The 25,242-nt window shown below is 44.4% G+C and overlaps 1 protein-coding gene across 1 annotated transcript in view; it reads left to right on the top strand.

Annotated features, from left to right (window-relative positions):
* The window catches only part of LOC147425402 (Peptidase M50 family protein), a 63,188-nt gene that overhangs the window by 30,979 nt on the left and 6,967 nt on the right, over positions 1–25,242 (top strand). Inside the window, exons 3-8 of the mRNA XM_086500877.1 lie at positions 15,421–15,490; positions 15,670–15,765; positions 16,625–16,728; positions 16,931–17,078; positions 17,154–17,234; positions 17,359–17,799. Coding sequence (XP_086357003.1) covers positions 15,421–15,490; positions 15,670–15,765; positions 16,625–16,728; positions 16,931–17,078; positions 17,154–17,234; positions 17,359–17,799 — 940 coding nt within the window. The remainder of the gene's footprint in view (positions 1–15,420; positions 15,491–15,669; positions 15,766–16,624; positions 16,729–16,930; positions 17,079–17,153; positions 17,235–17,358; positions 17,800–25,242) is intronic.

Here is a 25,242-nt window from a genome sequence, read left to right as displayed (position 1 = left end):
CCACTTATTGTTTGACTTAATAACACCTTATGTTGTTGTTTTGATCCCTAGCGCTTCTAGTATTTTTACTATAGCTTGACAAATGCTAGCCTTTATCATGGCTGAATATGCCCATCACCTCTGGAGGGTGATAGAAACTCAGCTCGTTGGTTTTGTAGAGTACGTTCAAAGCATGAATGACCTCTATACAAACCTGTACCTACTCTTGGGCACTGACGACGTGAGTAGGGATGTCATAGCTGTTGTCCAAGCTATGCATGATAAAGGTGATCGTCTTATTCTTCCTGTTTGGACAAGTAGCGAAGCTGAGGTCACATATTGTCAAGTTTGGATCTTTGCTCTTCGTAGGTTTGTAGTAGTATTCATTTTTCGGTTTCGTATTTAGCTTACTTGAGGACTTAAGAATGTGTTCCTTTAGAAGTTGTTGTGTGAAGTTTGATTTCTAGGATTAAGTTTTTAAGATGTCTTATCTTTTTTTGCTTAAAGTTGAGTGCTTATTTTAAACCTAGTAAGTTGTGTCAACTTATTTTACGCATGCCTTTTCTAAATTTTTTTAAAGTTAATAATGTTTTGTCTTATCTCTAGTTTTGTTTCGTAGCAAACAAAGTGATTTAGTTAGTTAGTTTGTTTGTTTGTTTTTGTATTTGTTTTTTCTTTTCTTTTCTTGTGTCCCTTGCTTTTATAGTTTTGTGAGTGTTTTATTCCCTCTTATAATTCGTGAGTTCAGACTATTCCGAGTATATAATGCATCAATGACATCTTTCTTCGAGATAAGCATGTCTTTTGCATTAGCTATCACCAAATCTGAGGGGCATGAAGCCGCAACCAAGATTTCCTCAACGTCTGACAACTCCTCAATGACCACACTAGAGGATACATTTGCATTCTCAACATCCTTGGAGGAATCACGTGCTGATTCTCTTTTCTTCTTATCTTTCTTCTTCTTGTCTTGCATTTCTTTCTTCCTTTCCTGCTCTTTCTTGAAGTACCTGCAATCGGGTTTCTTGTGACCCTTTCTGCCACATTGATAACAAGGGACATCCTTATCCTTTATCTTGCTCTTACTTCTATTTTGAGTCGTGATGCTCGCATCACGCTTTTGATTTCTACCTCTTGCACTGTAGGCAGAACTGCCATCTTCCCCACTAGACTTGCGTCTAATCTCTTCATTGAGAATAGACCCTCTCACACCGTCATACGTGAGGGTGGGACTGTTCTCAAGGAGACAACCAATGTTTCCCAAGTATCTGGCAATGTCATAAGCAAGAAAATAGCTTTCAGCTTATCATCAAATTGCTGAAGCTCACTGTCCTGCAACTGACTCAACACACCTGTAAAAGCACTCAAATGCTCAGAAGCTGACTTCGAGTCATCAAGCTGCATATTCACTAACTTTCGCATCAAATGCACCTGGTTCACAAGCGTGGTGTTCTCATAATTGGACTTTAGCTTTTGCCATATTGCATAAGCAAAGTCAAAACGCTTGGTGTCCGTCAAAATGTCATCATTGATAGCCATTTTGATGTAGGCCATTGTTGCTAATTGGACTATTTTCTTATTTTTTAAATGATTAAATCTCTTTTTTAGTATATTTTATTATGTGCACTAAGAACTGTTAAAAAGATTGTAGCTACAGGAACTGCCATCAGGAATGGACAACTCTGATGTGTCATTTGATGGGTGACGGTAAACATCGCGAAGGAGTTTCCGTAAGTTCGGTGGAAAGGGCCGGGTTACGAGTGCCTCTGATGCGTCACATGATGGGTGACGGGTGCATCAGTAAGGGGGCATCCCGTAGGCTAAGGAGGAAATCCGAACTGAGTAAGAAAATACGCGTAAGAAGGCAAGCACAAGAATAAAGATGGGTTCAATGAAGCTTTTTACGAAAAGCAGGAACAGTCGCGGGAGGATAGATGTTTTCCCGCGAGGAGTCTGTGTCTGCATTGCATCTGTGTCGTGTCCTGCACCCGGGGACGCCTGGAATGTGTCCGTGTAGCATTGTTTTCACTAATTGAGTGAGTTTTTAAAGTTTGAACAGGTTCACACTTTATTTTATAAAGTGACCGGCCCCTTTATTAATAAAATAAAGCAGGCAAGGCTCTTATAGAAAAAGCAAGAGCTAAAACCAACGCAGGGGGGACTGAATTGCGATCTCTCTCTCTCCTCTCTCTAGAAAACGCGATTTTCTCTCTCCTCTCTCTAGGAGCGTCAAGCTTTGCTTTTGGACCCCTATTCCTGCCGGGTGTTAGACCCTATAAAAGGGTAGCTAGCGTTTCAGTTTGGAAGGGCCGGAAGTGCAAGCGCTGGGATTCTAGAGCAGAGACTGGCGACGGAATTTGCAAGTGCTCGCGTGACGATTGAGTACGGAGGTTGATTCTCCGAGCAAGGAGCGACAGGTATAAGGTGTTGATACGCATTGAGAATTGCTGCTTTGCGTGGTTTGTTTTGCAAGAATCTCCCGTCTCACGGGAAGGCCCTTCACGGGAAGTACGGCTTCACGCCTAAGTCCCTTACGGGAAAGTACGGCTTCGCGCCTTAGTCCCTCACGGGAAGGAACGACCTTGTGCCCAAGCCCTTTACGGGAAAGCACGACCTTCGGGTCTAAGACTACAGAACGGAGGGGTTTCCTCGGGTTCTCGTGCTTGTATAAGAATTCTCCCTGAATAAAAGAATACTCTTAACGGGGGGGGGACCAGCCCATCTTCTGGTCCCCAATACTGTGTCGATCTTCTCCCTTCTCTCATGTTTTCAAAGAATTATAATTTTCAGATTTTCTAAGTGCTCGTGTACGCTCCTGTTTTGTGACAGCCATATCCTTTTTATTTAACCTGGCGCACTCTTCGTCAGACAAACTTGGTGGCTTATTCTGTTCCAATGTATCTTCACAATCCTTTAAGAAAAGGATACCTTGCATGCGTTCTTGCCAAAGATCGAAGCCTTGACGATCGAACTGTTTGATCTCCATCAAAATTTTAGTGTCAGATGCGGAAGAGGAAGGAGCCATCTTAACTCAATCACAAGTGTGTATACAAGAGAGATGCAATAGACTGAAAATTTCAGCAAATAGTAGCAACCACAAGACTTCGCATACAAAGAGCCACAGTTTCTTTACATGAAACAGTCCAAATCTGAAATTTCAGCTGAAATGTGCAATTTCAAGCACTTGTGCTCAGCTTTTCACTCAATTTGTCGCGACAAACATCATACATGTTATCCCACAACTTTGGTACACCTGCGTATTGCTGTTTTGACCTGTAATAACTTGTAAATCACCTGTTTTATTGACCTGAAAACAGCCTGTTTTGGGCTTTTTTGACAGTTTTGGTGATCTTTTCGACCTCGGAAGCAAGGGGCTTCGTGATGGAAGCGAAATTGATCGCGGGAGAGCAAATTTAACTTGCTGTTCAGCAGACTGCGCAAGACTGTTTTGAAACCCTAGGGCTTTGATACCAGTTGAAAGCACGAAGTAGCGGGTACCGATAGGTACGCGTCACGATGTAGTGCAGGATTGGGGCAAGAAGCAGGAGGCAAGAGTGCACAGAGAAGGAGCGCTAGCATTCGAAGATAGAGACAGAGAGAGAGTTCGTACGTTTTTGGGAAACCCACGATTGGGCTTTGTGGGGTTCCCACTTATTATTTTAGTGACCTTTAAAAATTGGTCCAGGTTTAATGTGAACCTGGACAAAGTATAGAATGTACATTAAAGTACAACATGGTGGTCATTTAGGGCCTTTAACCCAACAGTACTCACCTCGAAACCCGAGCCGGCCAAAGATGTTGGTGGTTCGTCAAGTGGCGCAAGCCGAGATTCGGACTCCAACAACCCTGTCACCGAGAAGTTGACATTCAGTAAGAATGACGGTAAGATGGATGCTAGCATTATTCATTCTTGGTTGTATCAATTTAATGCTTATTTTGCGACAACTAAGAAGAGAGGGAATAGCAAGGTTTTAGCGGCGGCCATGTACCTTGCCGGTGATGCCATTAATTGGTATCACGCATGGCAAGAGGCACAGTTGACCGCGCACCTAGAGGAAGCCAACGAAGGCGTGCCCCTTTCCTTCAATTGGGCCGACTTCCAAGACAAGCTCAAGGCGCGGTTTATGCAACCATAGCACCTCGCGCCGTTGAAAGAAGATTGGCGCAATCTCAAGCAGAATGGTATGCCAGTCATGTCTTTTTCTAACCGTGTTTTGCAGCTCGGCACCCAATTACGCAAATCGGATGATGAGCGCAAAGAGGCTTTCTGAAACCGGCCCGTAGGGCGGTAGGCGTTGGCTTTCACCCGAAATTCTTTACTTTATACACACACACAGAGCACTTTGCAAAGAGAACCTACGACGGGAATTAACACTTAAACACACACACGGCTCGAAAGCTAGAATGCTCCGAGCAGACGCCGACAACCTGTAGGCCCCAAAATTGGCACCCCTTCCGGTATTTCTTTATTCTTTAGGAGGGTAAACTACAAGGTAAGGTCCTGGGAATCCTTCACGTGTATCCACCTAGATACCATTTGATTTGGCCAAATTTCGGCAGCATAACAGCCCCAAAACTTGCGCGAAACTAATTCCCCTGTTGGAACTCGCTTGCACTGTCGTATACCCTCTGATTCCTGTCCAAAAACAGTAAATTCAGCATGTTGTATTTACTGGTTTTTGCCCTGTTTTCAGCCCCAAACAGTCCCCTAACTGTCCTTTGCCAGTGGGGCATGATTCCCAATGATCCTGGCATCCGTATGGCTGAAAAACAGTAAATATACAGCGCATACACAGTGCTGATTTTGCACCTGTATGGTGAGGTTATGACCCTCACCAGTGCCTGCTTTGGAGCAACGGCTAGCTACCCCTGTTCCTGCTCAAGGAGGTTCTTGCCTCAGCACAAAAGCATGAACCCACACAAATGTACATCAGTCAAATGAGGAGCCCTCTTGTGGGGCATCACATAACTGCACGTAGGGGAGAGAGAGAGCAGTGTGTAGTGTGCAGGGCATCACTCCTAGCACCACACTGTACATGAGAGGGAAAGGAAGCACTCCATAGCTCTTAACCTGGGAAAGATTGCATAATGAGGCCTTCCCAGCTTAAAAATTCAGCGCCCATTTTTCTGGAAGAGGCAAGTGCATGAGAATTTACCACTTGGCACATTTTCAAGCCTTTTCCCGTTTCGGGTTCGCCGCTTAAAAATATCCTGACCGGTTGCCCAGTTGACTTCGCGGCAGAGTTATAAAATGTTCCCCTAGTCATACCGGAGGTAATGACGCGGACACATTTCATGGCCCAAAATAGCAGTTCCCTAAGTTTTAGGAGATGCTTCCGTTGGGCTCCCACTGGTCTTCTGACCATCTATCCTCATTGGGACCGCATCCAAAAATGCAATGTGGCCCAACTGTCGGATATTTTTTGTTGGTAGTCCCACCTTGACTTTACGCCTTAATTGAGTTCACTTCCTAGTATCCACCAACTTGCTAAGTGCGACGGGGGGACCTATATGATCTTGCTCTGAGCCTAGACATCCTCTTACCATACGAATTCCAGTGCCGACCACTTCCCGTTTGCGGGTGAATCTACCGTTCACATTGGCCATACAATGTCCGACCGTTTGCTACTTCAAAAAGAGGGTCTCAAAACAAATAAAATAAACCCCATTGGAAAGAAACCAACAACCAAGGTTAGCAGTTGCCACATCTCTGTGACATGGTTAATAACTGCCACGTCCTCGTGACATACCCCCCTCTTGAAATCGCAAACGTCCTCGATTGCATTCCATAAATACACGCCACTGATGATCTTGTGCTATCAACACTCTTTTATCATCGCATGTATCCGCAAGAAAGGTCGTAACATACATAGATACAAATGACTTAATGAGGCCTTCATACTTTTGCCATTTCTATCTATGGCACTAAATTCATATGTACATTTAATGTACTAGCTCTATCATTACCCCTTCTTTGCACACGTTGGGTTGGGGCATAAGTAGGCTGTAACCCAAAGGCTTCAAGGTAGAGCTGCAATACATTTGGTGACTCTGACAGTTCATGCTCTTCCATCCACTTTGTATCCATAGGTGGATAGTTCTTGAACTTCACCAAATAACGTCTTGCAACTTGTCCTTTAACTTTTCTGTTCTTATGTGCCAAAACTTGCTCAGGTACCAGGATCTCATCAAGTTCCTCAACTTCTGGCTGATCCTCAACTGGCATATCTTCTGGCACATCACCCACGAAGGGTCTTAGAAGACTCACGTGAAACGCATTATGAATCTTCCACGCATCAGGCAATTTCAGCCTGTAAGCCATATCGTTGATCTTGTCAAGCACTTGAAAAGGCCCATAGTAACGCATGCTGAGCTTAGGAAACAGCCGTTCCTTGCCCTTCATCTTCTTTAACCTTGCCTTTTCGAACCTTAACAGAATCCAATCACCAGGTGATAACAGCAATTCACGACGGTGACGATTAGCAGCCTTTTTCTGCTTTGCCTGAGTTTTCTCCTAGGCAACTTTAATCTTCTTATACATCTCATCCATGTTCTCAACATATCGATCTGCCTCAAAGATCTTGTCCTTTGTATGCAAAATGGGAGGAACCTTTTTGCCGCCTTCAACAATTTCAAAAGGTGCTTTGCCAGTAGACGAATGCACCGTATTATTGTACGCATACTCAAGCATAGGCAAATACTGTTCCCACTTGCCCTTATTATCTGACACATAGCATTTCAACAGATCTAAGACAATAGAATTGGTCTCTTCTGACTGTCCATCAGTTTGTGGATGAAACGAAGACGAGAACTTGAGCGTAGTACCCATGTTCTCAAACAATCCTCTCCAGAACAAACTGGTCAGGCGAGGATCACGATCATTGATAATCGATTGTGGCATACCATGGTACTTAAACACATTGTACATGAACAAGTGTGCCATTTGATTAGATTTTATCTTCTTCCTGACAGGGATAAAATGGGCCTGCTTGCTGAACCTGCAGATAATGGTCCATATACCATCATTCCCTGTTGGTGTCCTTGGAAGATCAAAGATAAAGTCCATAGCAATGCTTTCCTATGGCTTATCCGGAATCGGCAGTGGTTGTAACAACCCTGGTGCCTTTTGCCTGTCAAACTTGACCTTTTGGCAAACTATGCATGCTCGCACAAAGGCATCCACATCTCTCCTCAAGGTAGGCCAATAGAAGAACGTCTCTACCGCTTTAACTGTTGCATCAATGCCACGATGCCCTGCATACGGTGGGATATCAATCACTTTTTCCTCAAAGAGTGAGCTTGGATTGTTCAGGGTAAAGACACACAGTGCAAGAACGCGGGGATTACACTATGGCCGACAAGGGGCAGGGAATTATGGAAGAGGGTTCCTCTCCAAAGGACAGGTAGGAGATTCCTATGGTTTTTGAGATTGGCGAGAGCTCACGGCCACGTCAGTCTGTACCTCCTGTCAACGTGAATGTCCCTCCAGTAGTACAGGGCTTTATGACAGGGCAACTTGAGGATGATGCGTTTAAGACTCAGTTAGTTGCCGCGGTGAATGTCTTTTCGCAGCTGGTGCAGAATCCGAGGTTTATGGAATTCTTGCAAGCGCCACCAGTGCAACAGCAAAATAGGCAACCTACGCCGCGTACGGAGCTTGTTGAAGCTCAAGCCTAGGTACTTCATGAGGCGCAGGAAGAAAGGGAACACTCGCATGTTGCAGAGTCGGGGGCTCCAAAGCAGGTTTCTCCCGTGCTTGAACAGGTGGCTAGAACGCCTATTCCACAGGTTATGCCAGTTCAGCCCGCCACCTTTCAGAGCCAGCATGCTGTCTTGAATGGACAGGGAGCTGGATACCAGGCTATGCACTCAGTTTTTCCACCACCCACGGTACATCCTGGGTATTTCGGGGGTGGATCAGTGTTCCAAAGTATGGCTGGTTATGCGCCTGGAAGTCAGCCGTACATGCTAGGAACAGTGTTCGGGGGTATGCAAGGCATCATGCCAAACCCCATGTATGGTACTATCGGCATGCAGCAAGGTTTCCACGGCAACCAGGGCCAGTTTGGGGTGCCACAGGGTCATTTTGGCATGGCTGGTTTTTCTGGACAGCAGCCAGATATCGCACCTATTACGCAAAATGTGAATGGCCAAGGCGTGCCGATCATGCCTAGTACAGTGCCCATGTTGCAGACCATTCCGTATGACAACTTGGGGGCACTAGAGAAGCCGAAGGCTTACAAAGAAGGTGGTGCAGCGGTAAAGTTCAGTACCTTTTAGTGGTTTCGAGGATAAGACAAAGGCCCTCACTTTCCTCCAGCAGTTTGATACAGCTTATGCGGGAGGGAATTTTACAGAGGCCTCGAAGGTTAGGAAAGCTGCCACTTTCTTAAAGGACAATGCGCTTACATGGTGGACGACATTGTTAATGCAAGGACAGGCACCCGCCACTTGGGTTTACTTCAAGCAAATGTTTGCATCTGCTTGGCTATCAAATGAATTTGAAGCCGATGTCCTGACAGATTGGCACCAGCTTACTTCAGCTTCGTGCAAGAGCTTGCTGGAGTATAATAGGAGGTTTTGTAAAGCGTTACTCTCAGTGACCTCCTACAGATTTGTGCCATTGACAGAGCAGATAGAGAAGTACTGTTGTGGGTTGCCTAAAGGGCTTCGTGATTACTGTACAAAGAATAGAGTGGCTACCCTTACTCAGCTTATGGAAGTTGCAAACACTGGTCTTGCCCTGTTGAAAGGAGAGGACAGTGGATTTCTGAGCAGTGATAAAGGAGGGCAGCAAAAGAAAAATTCAGCGAAGAAGCCCTTTGTGAAAACGGCTCCTGATGTGTCACAGGGGTCAGAACAGGCCACCAAAGACAAGGATTCAGCTGGGACTTCTGGAGCGCAGGCAAAGAAACAGAAAAGGAAGCCTTTTGTGCGCAAGTCGCTCGAGGAAAAGAAGGTCCTAATGGCTGAGAACAAATGCTTTATATGCGAGCAGCCTGGTCATATTTCTATCAATTGTCCACAAAGGAAAAGGCCAGCTGACTCAGAGGATAAAGAAGACCAGAAAGGCAAGAAGCCTAAACCCACGGTAGGTTTAGTGCCAGACATGGTGGGTGACAGGCCCAGCACAGATGCCAGTGAGTTATGCAGGGCATGGGGTAAAGTTAGGGATCAGACGGCACTCATCTTCTTTGATCCAGGTGCCAAAGCCAACTTTATCTCACCAGAGTTAGCTATGAAGCTGGGCATCAGAGCTGAAGAGATGGGGTACACCGCAGAGGCAGGGTTGGCATGTCCTGGCCACTCAGAGTGTGTTACTCCCATCATTGGAAAACTGCGTCTGCATATTCAGTCCTATGTGGACACTGAAGAGTTTTACATCATGCCGCTGGAAGGTTGTGACGCCTTGTTGGGGATCCCGTGGATGTTCCGAGTGCATGGAGTCTTGGATGCCTACAACAAAAAGATCACTGTACAGCATAGGGGCAAAACTCACATCTTGGATGTAAAGCTTAAAGGAGAGTCAGTCCCTATTGTATCTGCTTTTGCTATCACTTCTGTAATAAAGAATCATCTTTCTGTGTACCTGATTTTTGCACGTGATGTCTCAGATAATGGTCAGTCAAATTTATCTGTGTTAGATAAAGAAAGGTCAGCATTTTTGCAAAAGTTTAGTGACTGTTTTTCTGATTCATTACCGTCACAATTGCCGCCAGAGAGACCTGAGGACCATCGGATAGATTTGGTGCCAGGGTGTAGCCCACCAAATAGACCTCCCTACAGGGTTAGTGCGGCGCAGCAGAAAGAGATTATGGGCCAAATTGAGGAGTTATTAGAGAAGGGGCTTATCGAGCCTAGTTCTTCACCTTTTTGCTCCCCAGTGCTCCTAGTGCAGAAGAAGGATGGCTCATGGCGCATGTGTATTGATTACCGTGCGTTGAATAAGAATACCATCAAGAATAGGTTTCCTATTCCTCGCATTGATGATATTCTCGATCGTTTAGAGGGTGCTGCAATTTTCAGCAGGGTAGACCTTAAGAATGGGTACCATCAGATTGGTATAAGCCCAGAGGATGTGCACAAGACTGCGTTTAGAACAACATTTGGTCTTTATGAGTTTCTAGTGATGCCGTTTGGGCTAACAAATGCTCCTGCCACTTTCAACAGAATGATGGACCGGATTTTCCGCTCGCATCAACAGTTTGTTGGAACATTCTTCGATGACATGATTGTGTATTCGAAGAATGAAGAGGAGCATAGGCGTCACTTGACCATTGTGTTCGAAGAGCTGCGCAGTCATAGGTTACTTGTCAATCCTAAGAAAAGTGCATTCTTCCTCGAAGAGATCCACTTTCTGGGCCACATAGTCTCAAAGGATGGTGTTAGAATGGATCCCGCAAAGGTCGAAGCTATCAAGACATGGCCAGACTTGAAGACTGTGCACGATGTCAGAAGCTTCTTGGGATTGTGTTCCTACTATAGAAGGTTTATCAGAAATTTTGCAGAGATAGCATCGCCTCTTCACGCATTGCAAAAGAAAGAGGTCACTTTCAGATGGACCCAAAAAGAGATTTCAGCTTTTAGTCTCTTAAAGGAAAAGTTGACTTCAGATCCAGTTATTGTTTTGCCAGATCTCAGGAAGTCATTTGTGGTCCAGTGTGACGCGTGTGGCAGTAGCATCGGAGCAGTGCTAATGCAAGATGGACGGGTAGTAGCCTATGAAAGCCGAATTTTGCAAGGGCCAGAGAGGACTATGCAAGTCTATGAGAAAGAGCTCTTGGCCGTGATTCATGCGCTTTCTAGCTGGAAGCACTACCTCTTAGGTGCTGATTTTGTTGTCCAAATAGATCATCAGACCTTGCGATACTTCTTGACACAATCAAAGTTATCCGAAAAGCATATGTGATGGGCAAACATTCTTTCCATGTTCCACTTCCAGATTATGCATGTGGAAGGTAAGAAGAATGTTGTGGCTGATGCGTTATCAAGAAAGCCACAAATTTCAGCTGTGTCAATTCCTTATCATCATGAATTAAATGACATGAAGGAACAATATATTGTTGATGAAGATTTTGCAAGGATCTTTGAACAGTTACAAGAGGGGCAACATCACGAGCACTACCTCCTCAGAGATGGTTTTATGATGATGCATGGCAGACTTTGTGTCACTAGGAACCATGAAACCGGCCCGTAGGGCGGTAGGCGTTGGCTTTCACCCGAAATTCTTTACTTTATACACACACACACAGAGCACTTTGCAAAGAGAACCTGCGACTGGAATTAACACTTAAACACACACACGGCTCGGAAGCTAGAATGCTCCGAGCAGACGCCGACAACCTGTAGGCCCCAAAATTGGCGCCCCTTTCGGTATTTCTTTATTCTTTAGGAGGGTAAACTACAAGGTAAGGTCCTGGGAATCCTTCACGTGTATCCACCTAGATACCATTTGATTTGGCCAAATTTCGGCAGCATAACAGCCCCAAAACTTGCGCGAAACCAATTCCCCTGCTGGAACTCGCTTGCACTGTCGTATACCCTCTGATTCCTGTCCAAAAACAGTAAATTCAGCACGCTGTATTTACTGGTTTTTGCCCTGTTTTCAGCCCCAAACAATCCCCTAACTGTCCTTTGCCAGTGGGGCACGATTCCCAATGATCCTGGCGTCCGTATGGCTGAAAAACAGTAAATATACAGCACATACACAGCGCTGATTTTGCACCTGTATGGTGAGGTTATGACCCTCACCAGTGCCTGCTTTGGAGCAGCAGCTAGCTACCCCTGTTCCTGCTCAAGGAGGCTCTTGCCTCAGCACAAAAGCATGAACCCACACAACTGTACATCAGTCAAATGAGGAGCCCTCTTGTGGGGCATCACATAACTGCACGTAGGGGAGAGAGAGAGGAGTGTGTAGTGTGCAGGGCATCACTCCTAGCACCACACTGTACATGAGAGGGAAAGGAAGCACTCCATAGCTCTTAACCCGTGACAGATTGCATAATGAGGCCTTCCCAGCTTAAAAATTCAGCGCCCATTTTTCTGGAAGAGGCAAGTGCATGAGAATTTACCACTTGGCGCATTTTCAAGCATTTTCCCGTTTCGGGTTCGCCGCTTAAAAATATCCTGACCGGTTGCCCAGTTGACTTCGCGGCAGAGTTATAAAATGTTCCCCTGGTCATACCGGAGGTAATGACGCGAACACATTTCATGGCCCAAAATAGCAGTTCCCTAAATTTTAGGAGATGCTTCCGTTGGGCTCCCACTGGTCTTCTGACCATCTATCCTCATTGGGACCGCATCCAAAAATGCAATGTGGCCCAACTGTCGGATACTTTTTGTTGGTAGTCCCACCTTGACTTTACGCCTTAATTGAGTTCACTTCCTAGTATCCACCAACTTGCTAAGTGCGACGGGGGGACATATATGATCTTGCTCTGAGCCTAGACATCCTCTTACCATACGAATTCCAGTGCCGACCACTTCCCGTTTGCGGGTGAATCTACCGTTCACATTGGCCATACAATGTCCGACCGTTTGCTACTTCAAAAAGAGGGTCTCAAAACAAATAAAATAAACCCCATTGGAAAGAAACCAACAACCAAGGTTAGCAGTTGCCACATCTCTGTGACATGGTTAATAACTGCCACGTCCTCGTGACACTTTCCTTTTCGGGTTGGACGAGTGTATCAAGTATGATGTCGAGGTACTCGATCCAATCGATTTCAACAAGGCGGTAGCGATTGCTCTCGCGCAGGAGATGAAGCATAATAAGGGAAAGCCTAAGGAGAACAAGACTTCTCAAAGTACCTCTCAGACTCCTCAGAACGGTAAGAACGGTAAGAACGGTAACTCTTCGAACCAATCTTCCAATAGTCTTTCGGAAAAGAACACTCAAAATGAATCTAAGGGTAAAGCTAACACGCTTGCTAAACCTAAGCTCACCCCATATGAAAAAGCAGCACAAGGAATTTTAGGAGGATACATCATGTCAGAAGAACAATCTTTTATTCTAAGGAAGGTCGATGTTATCATTGTCACAGCAAGGGTCATATAAAGAAAACATGTCCTATGATTGAATCTAACGAATCTAAAGAACCCATAGAACCCACATCCTCTGTCAATGCCGTAAACGAGCATACTAGTGTGTCCCAAGTTTCTCATGACCCTCCCATTGATGAGTCTCTCATTAAGTGTTATGGTCATGTGAAGGGTCAACGTTTTGTCATATTGTTTGATCCAAGCAGCATGCATGATGTGATTAGTGACTCTTTGGTCGAAAGAGCCTACTTGGAGGTTAGCAAGACATCTCCTTTCGAGGTGTCGGGCTTCGCTCTCGGTATAGACTCTCATTATACGAGAGTGCCTTGATGTACTATTCACGGTTCAACAAGTATCCTTCTGCAGAAAATTTGTAGTATCTCCTCTTTCAGGATGCAATATGCTTTTAGGCATTCCATGGTTTTGTGAGCATAACTCTCTCATTGATTGGCCAGCCAATACTTTCACTTTCAATGCCAAAAGTGACTCTCCCATTGTCATTCGTGGGGAGGAAGTTGTTCATTCTTCATCTCTCATTTCTAATGTGCAGGTGAAGCTTGAAAAGAATCAAGAGAAGGAGACTCTCTCAGTCTTGTCTTTTTAAAGCATGACACATATGATTCACATGATATAGATGTGATTATTCACAAGCGTGATGATTTGCATGATAAAGATGTGATTGTTCACAAGGATGATGGTTTAGTTGATGCTTTTTCTAGTGAAGCTAACCTCATTGCAAATTCGATCAATTAGAAGAACCGATCTTGGCTCTTGAGTCAAGATTTAAAGAACCCCACAGGAAGTAATATGTATGCGCATGATTAGTCAGTACGCATTGTTCGAGTGTTTTATTCGTGACGGTTTCCTGTATTTAATCACCGTCTTTATGTGTTCCCTTTTCATAGGCATGCCATATTGTACGATGAACACGATTCACTCATGAATGAGCACGGATGTCTGCGGATTACTCATGAAAAGGTGAAATGTTTGCATTCAAGGGATTCACATTCCATGTCTCTTCCTTGGCATGACACAGTATCTGAAAGAGCACAACAAGGATTGAGCATCAAGCATCAGCATTTCCATTGTGATTTGCCACAGTTGATAGATTTCAATCAAAAAGACAAATTTCAATGCCATTTTTTGCGTGTTTTTGGTGAACGGTTTGACACTCCGTCCCTTTGTTCATCTATATTGCATGCACAGTCTTTTTGAAAGAATAGTCTTTTTCCAGTCACTCTACATGGCATGGGTATGTTTATGTTTTTGTGTTGGAAGTGGTTTCAGGAATTTTCCTCCTCGGAGATCCTTGAAGAAGTTGGACCTACGTCCATAGACGCAACCTCAGATGACTTTGTGTTGCTTTCGGCCCGGCCCAAAGAAGCAAGCGTTGCAGACCTTTATGAAGTTCAAGTATCGCAGGACCCACACTCTAAGTGGGCTGGCAAAGAGTCCTTCCCAGGATTCATCCGGACGCTGTTGGCGATCTCCCTCGACGCCATACAGTTTGGTACCAGTACCTCACTTTAAAAAGGAGGGGATGTTACGTGCACATCTAACCCTATGTGCATGTGAACAAGCTACTTCATGACAAGGGTTTAGCGTAGGAAGTGTTCTGGCACCTTTGTGAGTCTGTTTTCAGACCGTGCATGTCCAGACACTTGAGTAGTTGCATATCCTCTGGTTGCACACAGCATGATCATCAACAGATTACAGTCAGTACCCATCAGGAGCATTTTACAGTGCATAGAACCCATTTTCCCTATTTTAGCCATTTTTCACTTATTATTATCAAGTGACTTTGTTGGGAAACTGGGTAAGGCAAATTGGCTAAGTAGATATATAAGAAAAGCTAGAGCTAGCATTTTCTGGCAGAAGAGGCAGCGGAGACCCAATTGTCTGGCAGTGCACCTTCTCAGCAAGACCCCCGGTGGAATAACGTAGCGTTTTCAGCCATCAAGAAAGGCCAACGGTTTTCAGCCATTGCAGTGCTGATCTGCTACAGAAAATGCCAGGTGGCTCTTGTTGGTTGGAAACAATCAGTGCCTCTACATATGAGACTTGGGGGTCAGTTCTGTTAGATCAGTGCGTGGCTGCACATTTGCACAGTGAATCCCCTGCAATCGTACTCTGTGGATTAGTTAACATGAAAAGAAGTACAAAAGGGGCTCTAGACTTTGGTCCGATGCTTTTGGGAGTGGGACTCCACCACTCCGTGTCTCTTGACTACTATGGGGTGTTCTATCTTTCAACTTCAAGTTTTTGATTTCTCGGTTCAGTTAGGTGATTGTTGCAGTGATTTTACTGCCTTGCCAATGGCTTACTGGTTACATTTTGCATGTGATTGACAGGATCTTTTTGTGTTTCAAGTTAGCTAAGTTGGCAATTTCATGATTGTAGGTATCTGAAGCCGTGGTTTTTTTTGGGGGTTGGATTCGGCCTCTTGTTAATGGTGATGATGTTGTTTCTGGTAAGATGGTCAAGTATCATCTATCTATCTGGTGCTTGTTATTTATAGCACGAAGACCGTATACAATGGCACAAAGATGCATATGAGCTAGAGAATTTATTTTATGCTGATATTTGCCCACACCCACATTTTTACTGCATTTTACATTTCATACATTTATTATCTTTTGTTTCTGTCAGATGCTTTTTTGGGTGGCCAGCCTGCTTACAGGCTTGTGGAGTTGGGAGACAGCAGACGAATCGACACAAGTATCAGGCCAGGTTCTCACATTAGTGGTGAGTGCAGCAATAACGATCAAATGCTTTTCTTTTGTTTGCACCTGTAAAGCTACACAAAATCAGTTGAGCAATCGTTAACATTCCAAGTAGAAGAGCATACAGACTCTAGAGCTGCACCCTTGCCCTTGTTTCTTATCTCAAGTACTACCGGCTTTTGCTTTGCAGTATGTTTTTTGGGGTATCAGTGTACTGCTCCGAGCCAGCTGTGTTTCAGGATTTAAAGCAGGTTGAAGATCACTCCATAAGAAACCTTGGTTCAACTTGAAGTTACATTTTGTGCAGTTGTTTACAGGGCACCGCTTCTTCTGTCTTCTGAAAAAAATATCTTCCATTTGTAAATATCTTGAGTACACAATCCCCAAAGTCAAATACAAAATATACAAACAGAGGAGTAACCCAGAAGACATAGACAAGAGCATAAAACCTTCAGGCACTAACACAATCTATCAGATCTTAGAGGATCAACCTTTTTACTTGATTTGGAATTGCTCCTCATATGATGTCATTTTTCCTGAACAGACCTTGTTGGTAGGATACGTTTCTAATGGACTTGTAGAATGAGAAGTAGCTGATGGCAAAGCACACATCGGGCGGAGGTGCCAGATCTTTAATCATTATCTTCTTAGGCTACTTGATCTGATGTGTAGTAATAAGCTCTGGGACCCAGTATAGCCTTGCTCCCCCCCCACACAAGAAAAAAAGTTTCTTCACATGATTTTTAAGACAAACTTTTTCAGTACCGGTTTGCCTTGTCTGTTCAAAGCTTCTTGATTCCCAGGCAACTAACAGGGTTAAGCTTGGTGTTGAGCCTATATCTTACCTTTTTACTGGAGATAGTTCTTTTCTTGTGTTATAGATTCCTGGAGTGAATATGCCTTGGAGTGATCTTCCTTATATGATAGTTGCAATTACAATCTCTGTGGGATTTCACGAGGTTGGTCATGCAATAGCTGCTGCAAGGTAAGTTTATTCTTTCTAAACCATACAGTATTACAGTGACAGATGAAATTTGTGGTAGTGTCTGTTTGTTTCTGGTTTTCTAGTGGCGATTGTTGAAGAAAAAATTGTGCATCAAACACCATTTGCCTTTACAGGTTGCATGCTTCTTCTGTTTCGAGGCCCTTATTACCATTGATGCAGGTTTGATTTTACACTGGCACAGTGAAGGAGTTCCGATTGAGCATATTGCTGTGTTTCTTGCTTGCCTTGTTCCGGGAGCGTTAGTTGCTCTCAATCAAGACAGTTTACAGCTCCTGTCCCCCATTCGGGCCCTTCGTATATATTGTGCTGGAATTTGGCACAACATGATGGTATAAATTTTGGACAGCTCTCTGTTTCATAGTTATCAGAAGTGCACCTCAAAGCTTGAATGCTGATTGTTTCAGTGTTGTGCTGGATGCTATGTCTTTTTACTGCTATTCCAAGTGGTGTTCTCTCCATCTGATGCTGGAAAGCATTTTGCAGTGGTGAGGAATTGTGCACAATTAGTTTGTTCATTCTAGAGCATAAGAAGAGTATTTTATCAGCATGGACAGAGTTGTGAGTGCTGGTGAGTCTTTTTAAAGAACATCTAATGACTTTCTGTCTCAGGTGTCAAAAATTGATGGAGATTCGCCATTGGCAGGACATTTGCAGCCAGGAGATTACATTTTATCTGTAGGAGGACTCCAAGTGCAAACACCTGAAGAGTTTTTTGAGTTTCTTCACACCCATAATAAGGGAGAGCTTGCAAAAATAAATTACACAAGTTTTGCTAATGTGACTGCTGAGGAACCACATAAATCCATCAAGTATATCGCGTCACAAGGCTTTTGTGTCAGTCCGATGAAGATCCAAGAGCACGGAAATAGGATGCCTGGCTCTCTGTGTTCAAACGATGCACTCTTGTTCTATCAACATTCTTGCAGCAGTGCTGGGCCTTCTAGCGTACATATTTCGGAAAATGTCCTCTGTTTTAAAGCAGTTGACGTGGTTGAATGCCCACAATGCAGCATCAAGCAGGACACAAGCCAATCATGTAGCTGCCCAGTTGTAAGCTTCCGCACTGTTCTGATGATTTTTTGTTTTTGTGGCGTAGGGGGAAGGGTTTGAACTTTGAGTGGTGGCAGTTGCTATTTCAGATTAAAAGAAGGCTAAATCTGTCACTAAGAGAAAATAATTATGTAAGCATGTGTTCTCTATATCCTTTCGTCATCTTGCGATGAGTGAAGGTCGTCCAGATAAAGAACATGTCCATTGCATCACCCAGCCCCATTGCCTTTCATGATCTGCGGGAAGAATGTACTATGATATCTCGTCAATGTAGAAGCTAAACAAAGTCAGTGAGAGTAGGCACGCTTGCTTCACAACAATAGTGCTAGCAATTGGCTCTGAGGTGGCTCCTGGGCATCATACTTGGGGTGTCACCTTCTCGTAAAGAGAGCAGATCCCCAAAGTCATCTCTGATGCACACCAAGTGTCTAAAGGCGTTGAAAGAGCTTGTCGTGTGGGACCCTGTCAAAAGCTTGGTGGTAATCCACAAAGCAGCAATGTAGTCGCCTCTTCCACGCTTTTGCCTGACCAACTAGGTAGTGCAGAGTAAATATGCGGTTGATGGCAAAGAAAATTCATTTGAAACCAGCCTTAACTTGGGGCTTGTAGGCCCTCGCTCTATACCTATGAGCTCAACTTTGCCTCCAACAATGCTCCATAAAGCTTCGCCAATGGGTGGCCAATGATGATGATCTTATAGTTGCTTGGGTCAAGAGTGTCCACGGACTTGGGGATGCAAGGGTGCCTGCGTTGTATATGAGGTGTAATCTGTGGAACGGCCACCAATGCAGCTGTAAAGAAAGTTTATGTGGCTAGGCATGGGATCAAGGTGCTAAGGTACGTAGTGTTCTCTATGTACTATATGTAGTACTGAATGGTTTGAGTTTTAGGTACGCAAAATTTTGTATTCTTTTTTAAGACTAAAATTTTAGGAGGTTTATAATATATTCATAAGTATAATGGGAAATTACGAACCAAAACTGCTGTAAACTATTAAATTTGAGGCTTTTAAAGGACTGTTTGATATTGTGGAGCACTTCAAACATCCAACACTAAACAATTTAGAATTAAACAACACAAGCAAAGATTAATGTTAAATTATACATAAAACAACAACAAACTCCAAAACTTTAGATTACGAAGTGGATGAGAGTCAATCATAGATGATAGTCTTGTCAAAATAACAAGATTAAATTCTCTCTATATTGAGTTTAATAAGGGTATACAGGCGCCTAAAAGCCCCAAATAAGAGCCCTCATATGAATGGTCGCCCAAAAAACCCACTACAAGCCCAACAACAAAACAAAACAGAAACTAAAAAGAAAAAAAAAACTGATGTATGGTACGATCTGTACATACAGATCCCTGTACAGTACGTGTACAGTACGGTACAGATCCGTACGCCGAATATATCAAACCTTGCATGGGATGGAGGCTATGTAATCAATGGCTGTCCGGGTATCTAATAGACTCTCTCGGGGTAGTCATGCCATCTCTATGAGTCCTCCATGGGCGTGTGTGGACATCGCTCCGTAGTTGGCACCATGCCACTTCTGAATCTTGACTCATGAGTAGGTGGAACAACTCTAGCACGTGGGCCCCTCGAACACTCGCTTTTTATGATGGGTGAGGGTCCTCATCTGTATATGAGCCTTTATCTCAGTGATCTCATCTATTGCACGTTGTGCACGTAGCCATCTGCATAGCTCTTTGCACTCGCTATCAAGTCCCAAAGGTGTAGTGCTGCCTGTGTGAGTGTGGTGTGGGAAACTGCTTAGGGCTGATGTGTGCAAAACAGAAGAGAGCTGTGTGTTCAAGTGGTCTTGAAGGGTCTAGCTGGTAGATGCTCTCATGAATGTGCTGAGTGTAGGTATCGAATAGATCGTCTGAGAACTATACTATGGTGTGTGGGGTGCATGTGGGTAGCATTCATGGTGGGGTTGTACTGCTAAATGAAAGTCAGAGACAAGTTTGATCAGCAGTGCTGTGTAGGGGAGGATAGTGAGTGACGTGAGCAGATGTGTCACCCCCTCGGTCCAAGATGTAGTCCATTGTGCTGCCTCTGATAGCAGGATACTTGTGAGACCTCCCCGAATCTAGCCAGTGGGCCATCCTATTATAAATAATGAGACGGTGCTGCAATCCAAATTGAGTAGGTGTTGTTCATAAGCTCTGGGTGTAGCTGTGTCTGGTGAGGTCCTCTACTCATGTCTCGTCGAGGGGATGTGCAACTCAGATTCCTCAAAGTCAAATATGCTCTGTGTTCGGACTGTTGACGTCTCCCATGAGGAAGAGCTCCCCAAGATTGGAGTACTAAATGATACCCTCTGCAAGGCATGTGCTTGCTGAGGAAAGGCTCCTTTTATGGCAGCAGAAAAGCAAGGCGATCAAAATTCAACCCCCCCCTCTCTCTTTTTAGGAATTGACGGGAAAAGCAGAAATTTCCCAGTTTTTAGGGACAGTGTTTTTATCTCTAAAAATACTACAAATTGGGGGCGCCAGCTTTTAATTTAAAAGAAACAACAGAAAAATATTTTTTTAAAAGAAACTCAGTTTTAGCAACTGAACGTCCGAGAGAGAAAATTCTGCTTAAAAGGAATACCGAAAGGGGCGTCAGGGTTTTGGGGCCACTGCTCTTTGGGAGTGGAACTCTGCCACTCCGTATCTCTTGTGTGGATTCTCTCTCTCTCTCTCTCTCTCTCTCTCTCTCTCTCTCTCTCTCTCTCTCTGTGTGGTGGTGATTGGTCAGCTCAGAGTGTCATCACACAGACTAGAGATCAAGGCAGGGCGTGTCACAAACTGCTGATGTGTCAAGCCATTGAAGAACGGAGCCAACTTGCAGATCCCGGCCGAGGGGCCTAAACCTTGAGTGAAGAAGCAGAAGCAGCAGAAGAAGTTTTACCGACTTACAAAGTATTGCCGAGTGGCCTATTTTTACAGAAGAAGTTCCACCAACTACCTTGTCTGATGGGGCCCAAGTGACATAAAAGCTTTAAAAATAAAGCTGGACCCTCACACACAAAAGACAGCGTGGAAAACTGATGACGTGGCACTTGCTATACGGACATCCTGCAAGACGTGCTGACTAATGACGTGGCATCCTGTACGGAATTCTGAATTTTATGCTGGTGATACGTGCACATCTAACCCTATGTGCATGTGGACAAGCTACTTCATGACAAGGGTTCAGTTAGCTTAGGAAGTGTTCTGGTACCTTTGTGAGTGTGTTCGCAGACCGTGCATGTCCAGACACTTAGAGTAGTTGCATTTCCTCTGGTTGCACACAGCATGATCATCAGATTACAGTCATTACCCATCAGGAGCATTTTACAGTGCATAGAACCCATTTTCCCTATATTAGCCATTTTTCACTTATTATTGTTAAGTGACTTTGTTGGGAAACTGGGTAGGGCAATTTTGCAAGTGAATATATAAGAAAAGCTAGCGCTAGCACTTTCTGGCAGAAGAGACAACAGAGACCCAGTGTCTGACAATGCACCATCTCAGCAAGACCTGACAGGAACTCCTAGCGTTTTTCAACCATCAAGACAGCCTAACGTTTTCAACAACTGTATATTAGCCTTAGCGTTTTGCAGGCTGCAGGACAACCTATTGTTAGCAGATTCACAGTAGCAAGCCTAGCGTTTATGCAGCAGAGCACAGGACAGCCTGGCGTTTTTGCAATTATAGACCAACCTCAGCGTTTTGCAGATTCCCGGCGACAAAACCCTCATTTGCAGTAGCATTTTTAGTTTTCAGCATATAGACACTGCAGAACAAGTCCCGAACCTCGCACATCTCACCTTCCTGCAAAACAGATCCTCGCTGCACGGTCAGATCAGCCAAAGTTTACTGATTCAGCCTGCTATTCGCAGATTTCAGCATCTGCGTTGCATTGTCGTCGCGTCGTCATCATCGCCGTCGTCACCGACAGAGAGTTAGAATTCAGCAGATACAAGATTTGTAGATTTCAACCCTTAGCATTTTCAGATTTCAGCCTGTCTCGTCGCCGTCCTCATCGTCGGCAAGTCCATTGCATTTAGACCATTGTACGAGATTTGTGCAATCAATAGCATAGACCTCTCTCACCATAGAGAGTGGGGCCCTTGGAGGAGAGTTTGACAACGTTCTGGTGCCGTATTCTTCTCTCTCTATTTCTCAGTCTCAACACCTTCATTCATAGTGTTTATCCACTTTGTTTGTGATCATTGCATTCTCTCACTGAAGGAACGAAAGGCTCTCCCTTTCGTAAGTAAAAGGAACCCTTGAGCACAGTTCGGAGCACTCATCTTGAGCAAAGTTCAACATCACTTCCGCTGCACCTTACATTGGTATCAAAGCTTTGACAGTGTTCTGTATCACTCAAGGAAAGAACCACAATTTTTTTTTTTTGCTTGTTGCGGTCGCACGTAACCGAAGTCCACTTGGGCGTGTAGATTCCTAATCGTGTTTTTGAAGAGTAACAGGAAACCCAAGAAAGAAGGGCTTGTCTAGCCTCCCCTTGTTCCTCTTTTCACTCATTGAGAGCGGACCGTGCACTTAGCAGCCGGCCAATCGATGTGAGGCGGGAAAAAGCAACCTTGGTGTGAGCGCAAGGCCGCGAAGGGGTGCGCCTGCGGGAAAGAGAAGAGCTCGGGTAAGAGAAGATCCTTCTCTAACACAGATTGCAAGCTAAAGAAAGACCTCAAGAACCTCAAGAACCTCAAGACCCCAAGAACCACAAGAATCCAAGTTCCTCGTGAACTTAAGAACTCAAGACTTCAGTGTATGGTCATCACCCGAAGCGGAATGGATACTTCGCATGGAGGTGGTGAGGAAGAATTTTCCCCACCAGGAGGTTTTTCCGACCCTCCCTTCTTCCCCATCTACGCCAAGGATTGCACCAAATCCTATGGAGGCTTTAATCAAGACAATGATGGACATGATACAACAAGAAGCGCAACGCGCCGCCTTGGAGCACGAGCACGAAGAAAGAAAGGCATAATTGGATCGTGAACGCGAAGAAAGAACGGCGGCCGTAGAGTGTGAGCGCGCTTGGCGGCCGAATAAAGAAAGGCAGAATTGGATCGCGAGCGTGAAGAAAGACGGTTAGCCTTGGAGCGTGAGCGCGCTTGGCGGCCGAAGACAGAAGGGTAGCCTTGGAGCGTGAGCGCGAGCAAGCGTGCTTGGCGGCCGAAGATAAATGAACAGCCTTGGAGTTAGAGTGTGAGGCGCAGAGAGACCAACACATGTAAGAGTTGGTCCTACAGGTATTTACCTCGAAATCCGAGCCAGTCAAAGGTGTTGGTAGTTCATCAAGTAGCAGAGACTCGAACACCAACAACCCCTTCATAGAGAAGATCACGTTTAGTAAGTATGACGGTAAGATGGATGCTAGTGTTATTCATTCTTGGTTGCACCATTTAATGCTTATTTTGCGACAACTAAGAAGACAAGGAATAGCAAGGTTTTGACGGCAGCCATGTACCTTGCCGGTGATGCCATTAATTGTTCACACGCATGACAAGAGACACAGTTGGCCGTGCTCCTAGAGGAAGCCGACGAAGGCGCGTCCCTTTCCTTCAATTGGGCCGACTTCCAAGACAAGCTCAAGGCGCGGTTTATGCCACCTTAGTACCGAGCACAATTGAAGGACAATTGGCGCAGTCTCAAGCAAAATGGTTTGCTAGTTATGTCTTAACCGTGTTTTGCAGCTCAGCACCCAATTACGCAAATCGGATGATGAGCGCAAGAAGGCTTTCATTTTGGGTTGGACGACTATATCAGGTTTGATGTCGAAGTGCTCGACCCCGTAGATCTCAACAAGGCGGTAGCGATTGCTCTCGCACAGGACATGAAGCACAATAAGAGAAAGCCTAAGGAGGACAAGACTTCGCAAAGTACCTCTCAGACTTCTCAAAATCCTTAGAACGATAAGAACGGTAAGAATGGTAACTCTTCTAACCAATCTTCCTCTAGTCTCTCAAAAAAGAACTCACAAAATGAATCTAAGGGTAAAGCTAACACAATTGCTAAACCTAAGCTCACCACAGATGAAAAAGCAGTATAAGGAATTTTAGGAGGATACATCACGTCAGAAGAACAAAGCATTTATTCTAAGGAAGGTCGGTGTTATCATTGTCACATCAAGGATCATATAAAGAAAACATGTCCCAAGATTGAATCTAACGAATCTAAAGAACCCACAGAACCCACATCCTCTATTAATGCCATAAATGAGAACACGAGTGTGACCCAAGTTCTCATGATCCTCCCATTGATAAGTCTCTCATTAAGTATTATGGTCATGTGAAGGGTCAGCGTTTTGTCATATTGTTTGATCTAGGCAGTATGCATGATGTGATAAGTGACTCTCTTGTCGAAAGAGCCCGCTTGGAGGCTAGCAAGACATCTCCTTTCGAATGGACTCTCTCATTACACGAGAGTGCCTTGATGTGTTATTCACGGTTCAACAAGTGTCTTTCCACAAAAAAATTATAGTATCTCCTCTTTCAGGATGCGATATGCTTTTAGGCATTCGATGGCGTGAGCATAACCCTCTCATTGATTGGGCAGCCAATACTTTCACTTTCAATGCCAAAAGTGACTCTCCTATTGTCATTCGGGGGGGAAGTTGTTCATTCTTCATCTCTCATTTCTAATGTGTAGGCGAAGCTTGAAAAGAATCAAGAGAAGGAAACTCTCTCACTCTTGTCTTCTCCAAAGCACGACACATATGATTTGCATGATATAGATGTGACTATTCACAAGCATGATGATTTGCAGGATAAAGATGTGATTGTTCACAAGGATGGTGATTTAGTTGATGCTTTTTCTAGTGAAGCTAACCTCATTGCAGATTCGATCAATTAGAAGAACCGATCTTGGCTCTCGAGTCAAGATCTAAGGAACTCCCACAGGAAGTAATGTGTATGCGCATGATTAGTCAGTACGCATTGTTCGAGTGTTTCATTCGTGACGGTTTCCTGTATTTTAGTCACCGTCTTTATGTGTTCCCTTTTGATAGACATGCCATATTGTACGTTGAACATGATTCACTCATGAATGAGCGCGGATGTATGCGGATTACTCATGAAAAGATGAAATGTTTGCATTCAAGGAATTCACTCTTCCTTGGCATGACACAGTATCTGAAAGAGCACAATAAGGATTAAGCATCAAGCATCGGCATTTCCATTGTGATTTTCCACAGCCGATTGATTTAGATCAGAAAGTAAAGATTCGATCCCATTTTTTGCGTGTGTTTGATAAACTGTTTGGCACTCTGTCACTTTATTCATCTACATTGCATGCACAGTTTTTTCGCAAGAATAGATTTTTTCCAGTCACTCTACATGGAATGGGTATGTTCATGTTTTTGTGTTGGAATGGGTTCAGGAATTTTCCTTTTCGGAGATTCTTAATGAAGGTGGACCTACGTCCATAGACGCAGTTGGATCATTG

Source organism: Adiantum capillus-veneris, chromosome 25, assembly GCF_014529385.1.
Source record: "Adiantum capillus-veneris isolate H3 chromosome 25, ASM1452938v2, whole genome shotgun sequence".
NCBI lineage: Eukaryota > Viridiplantae > Streptophyta > Polypodiopsida > Polypodiales > Pteridaceae > Adiantum > Adiantum capillus-veneris.
Note: the sequence above shows the minus strand (reverse complement) of the source record. Positions and strands in the feature narration are given on the sequence as shown.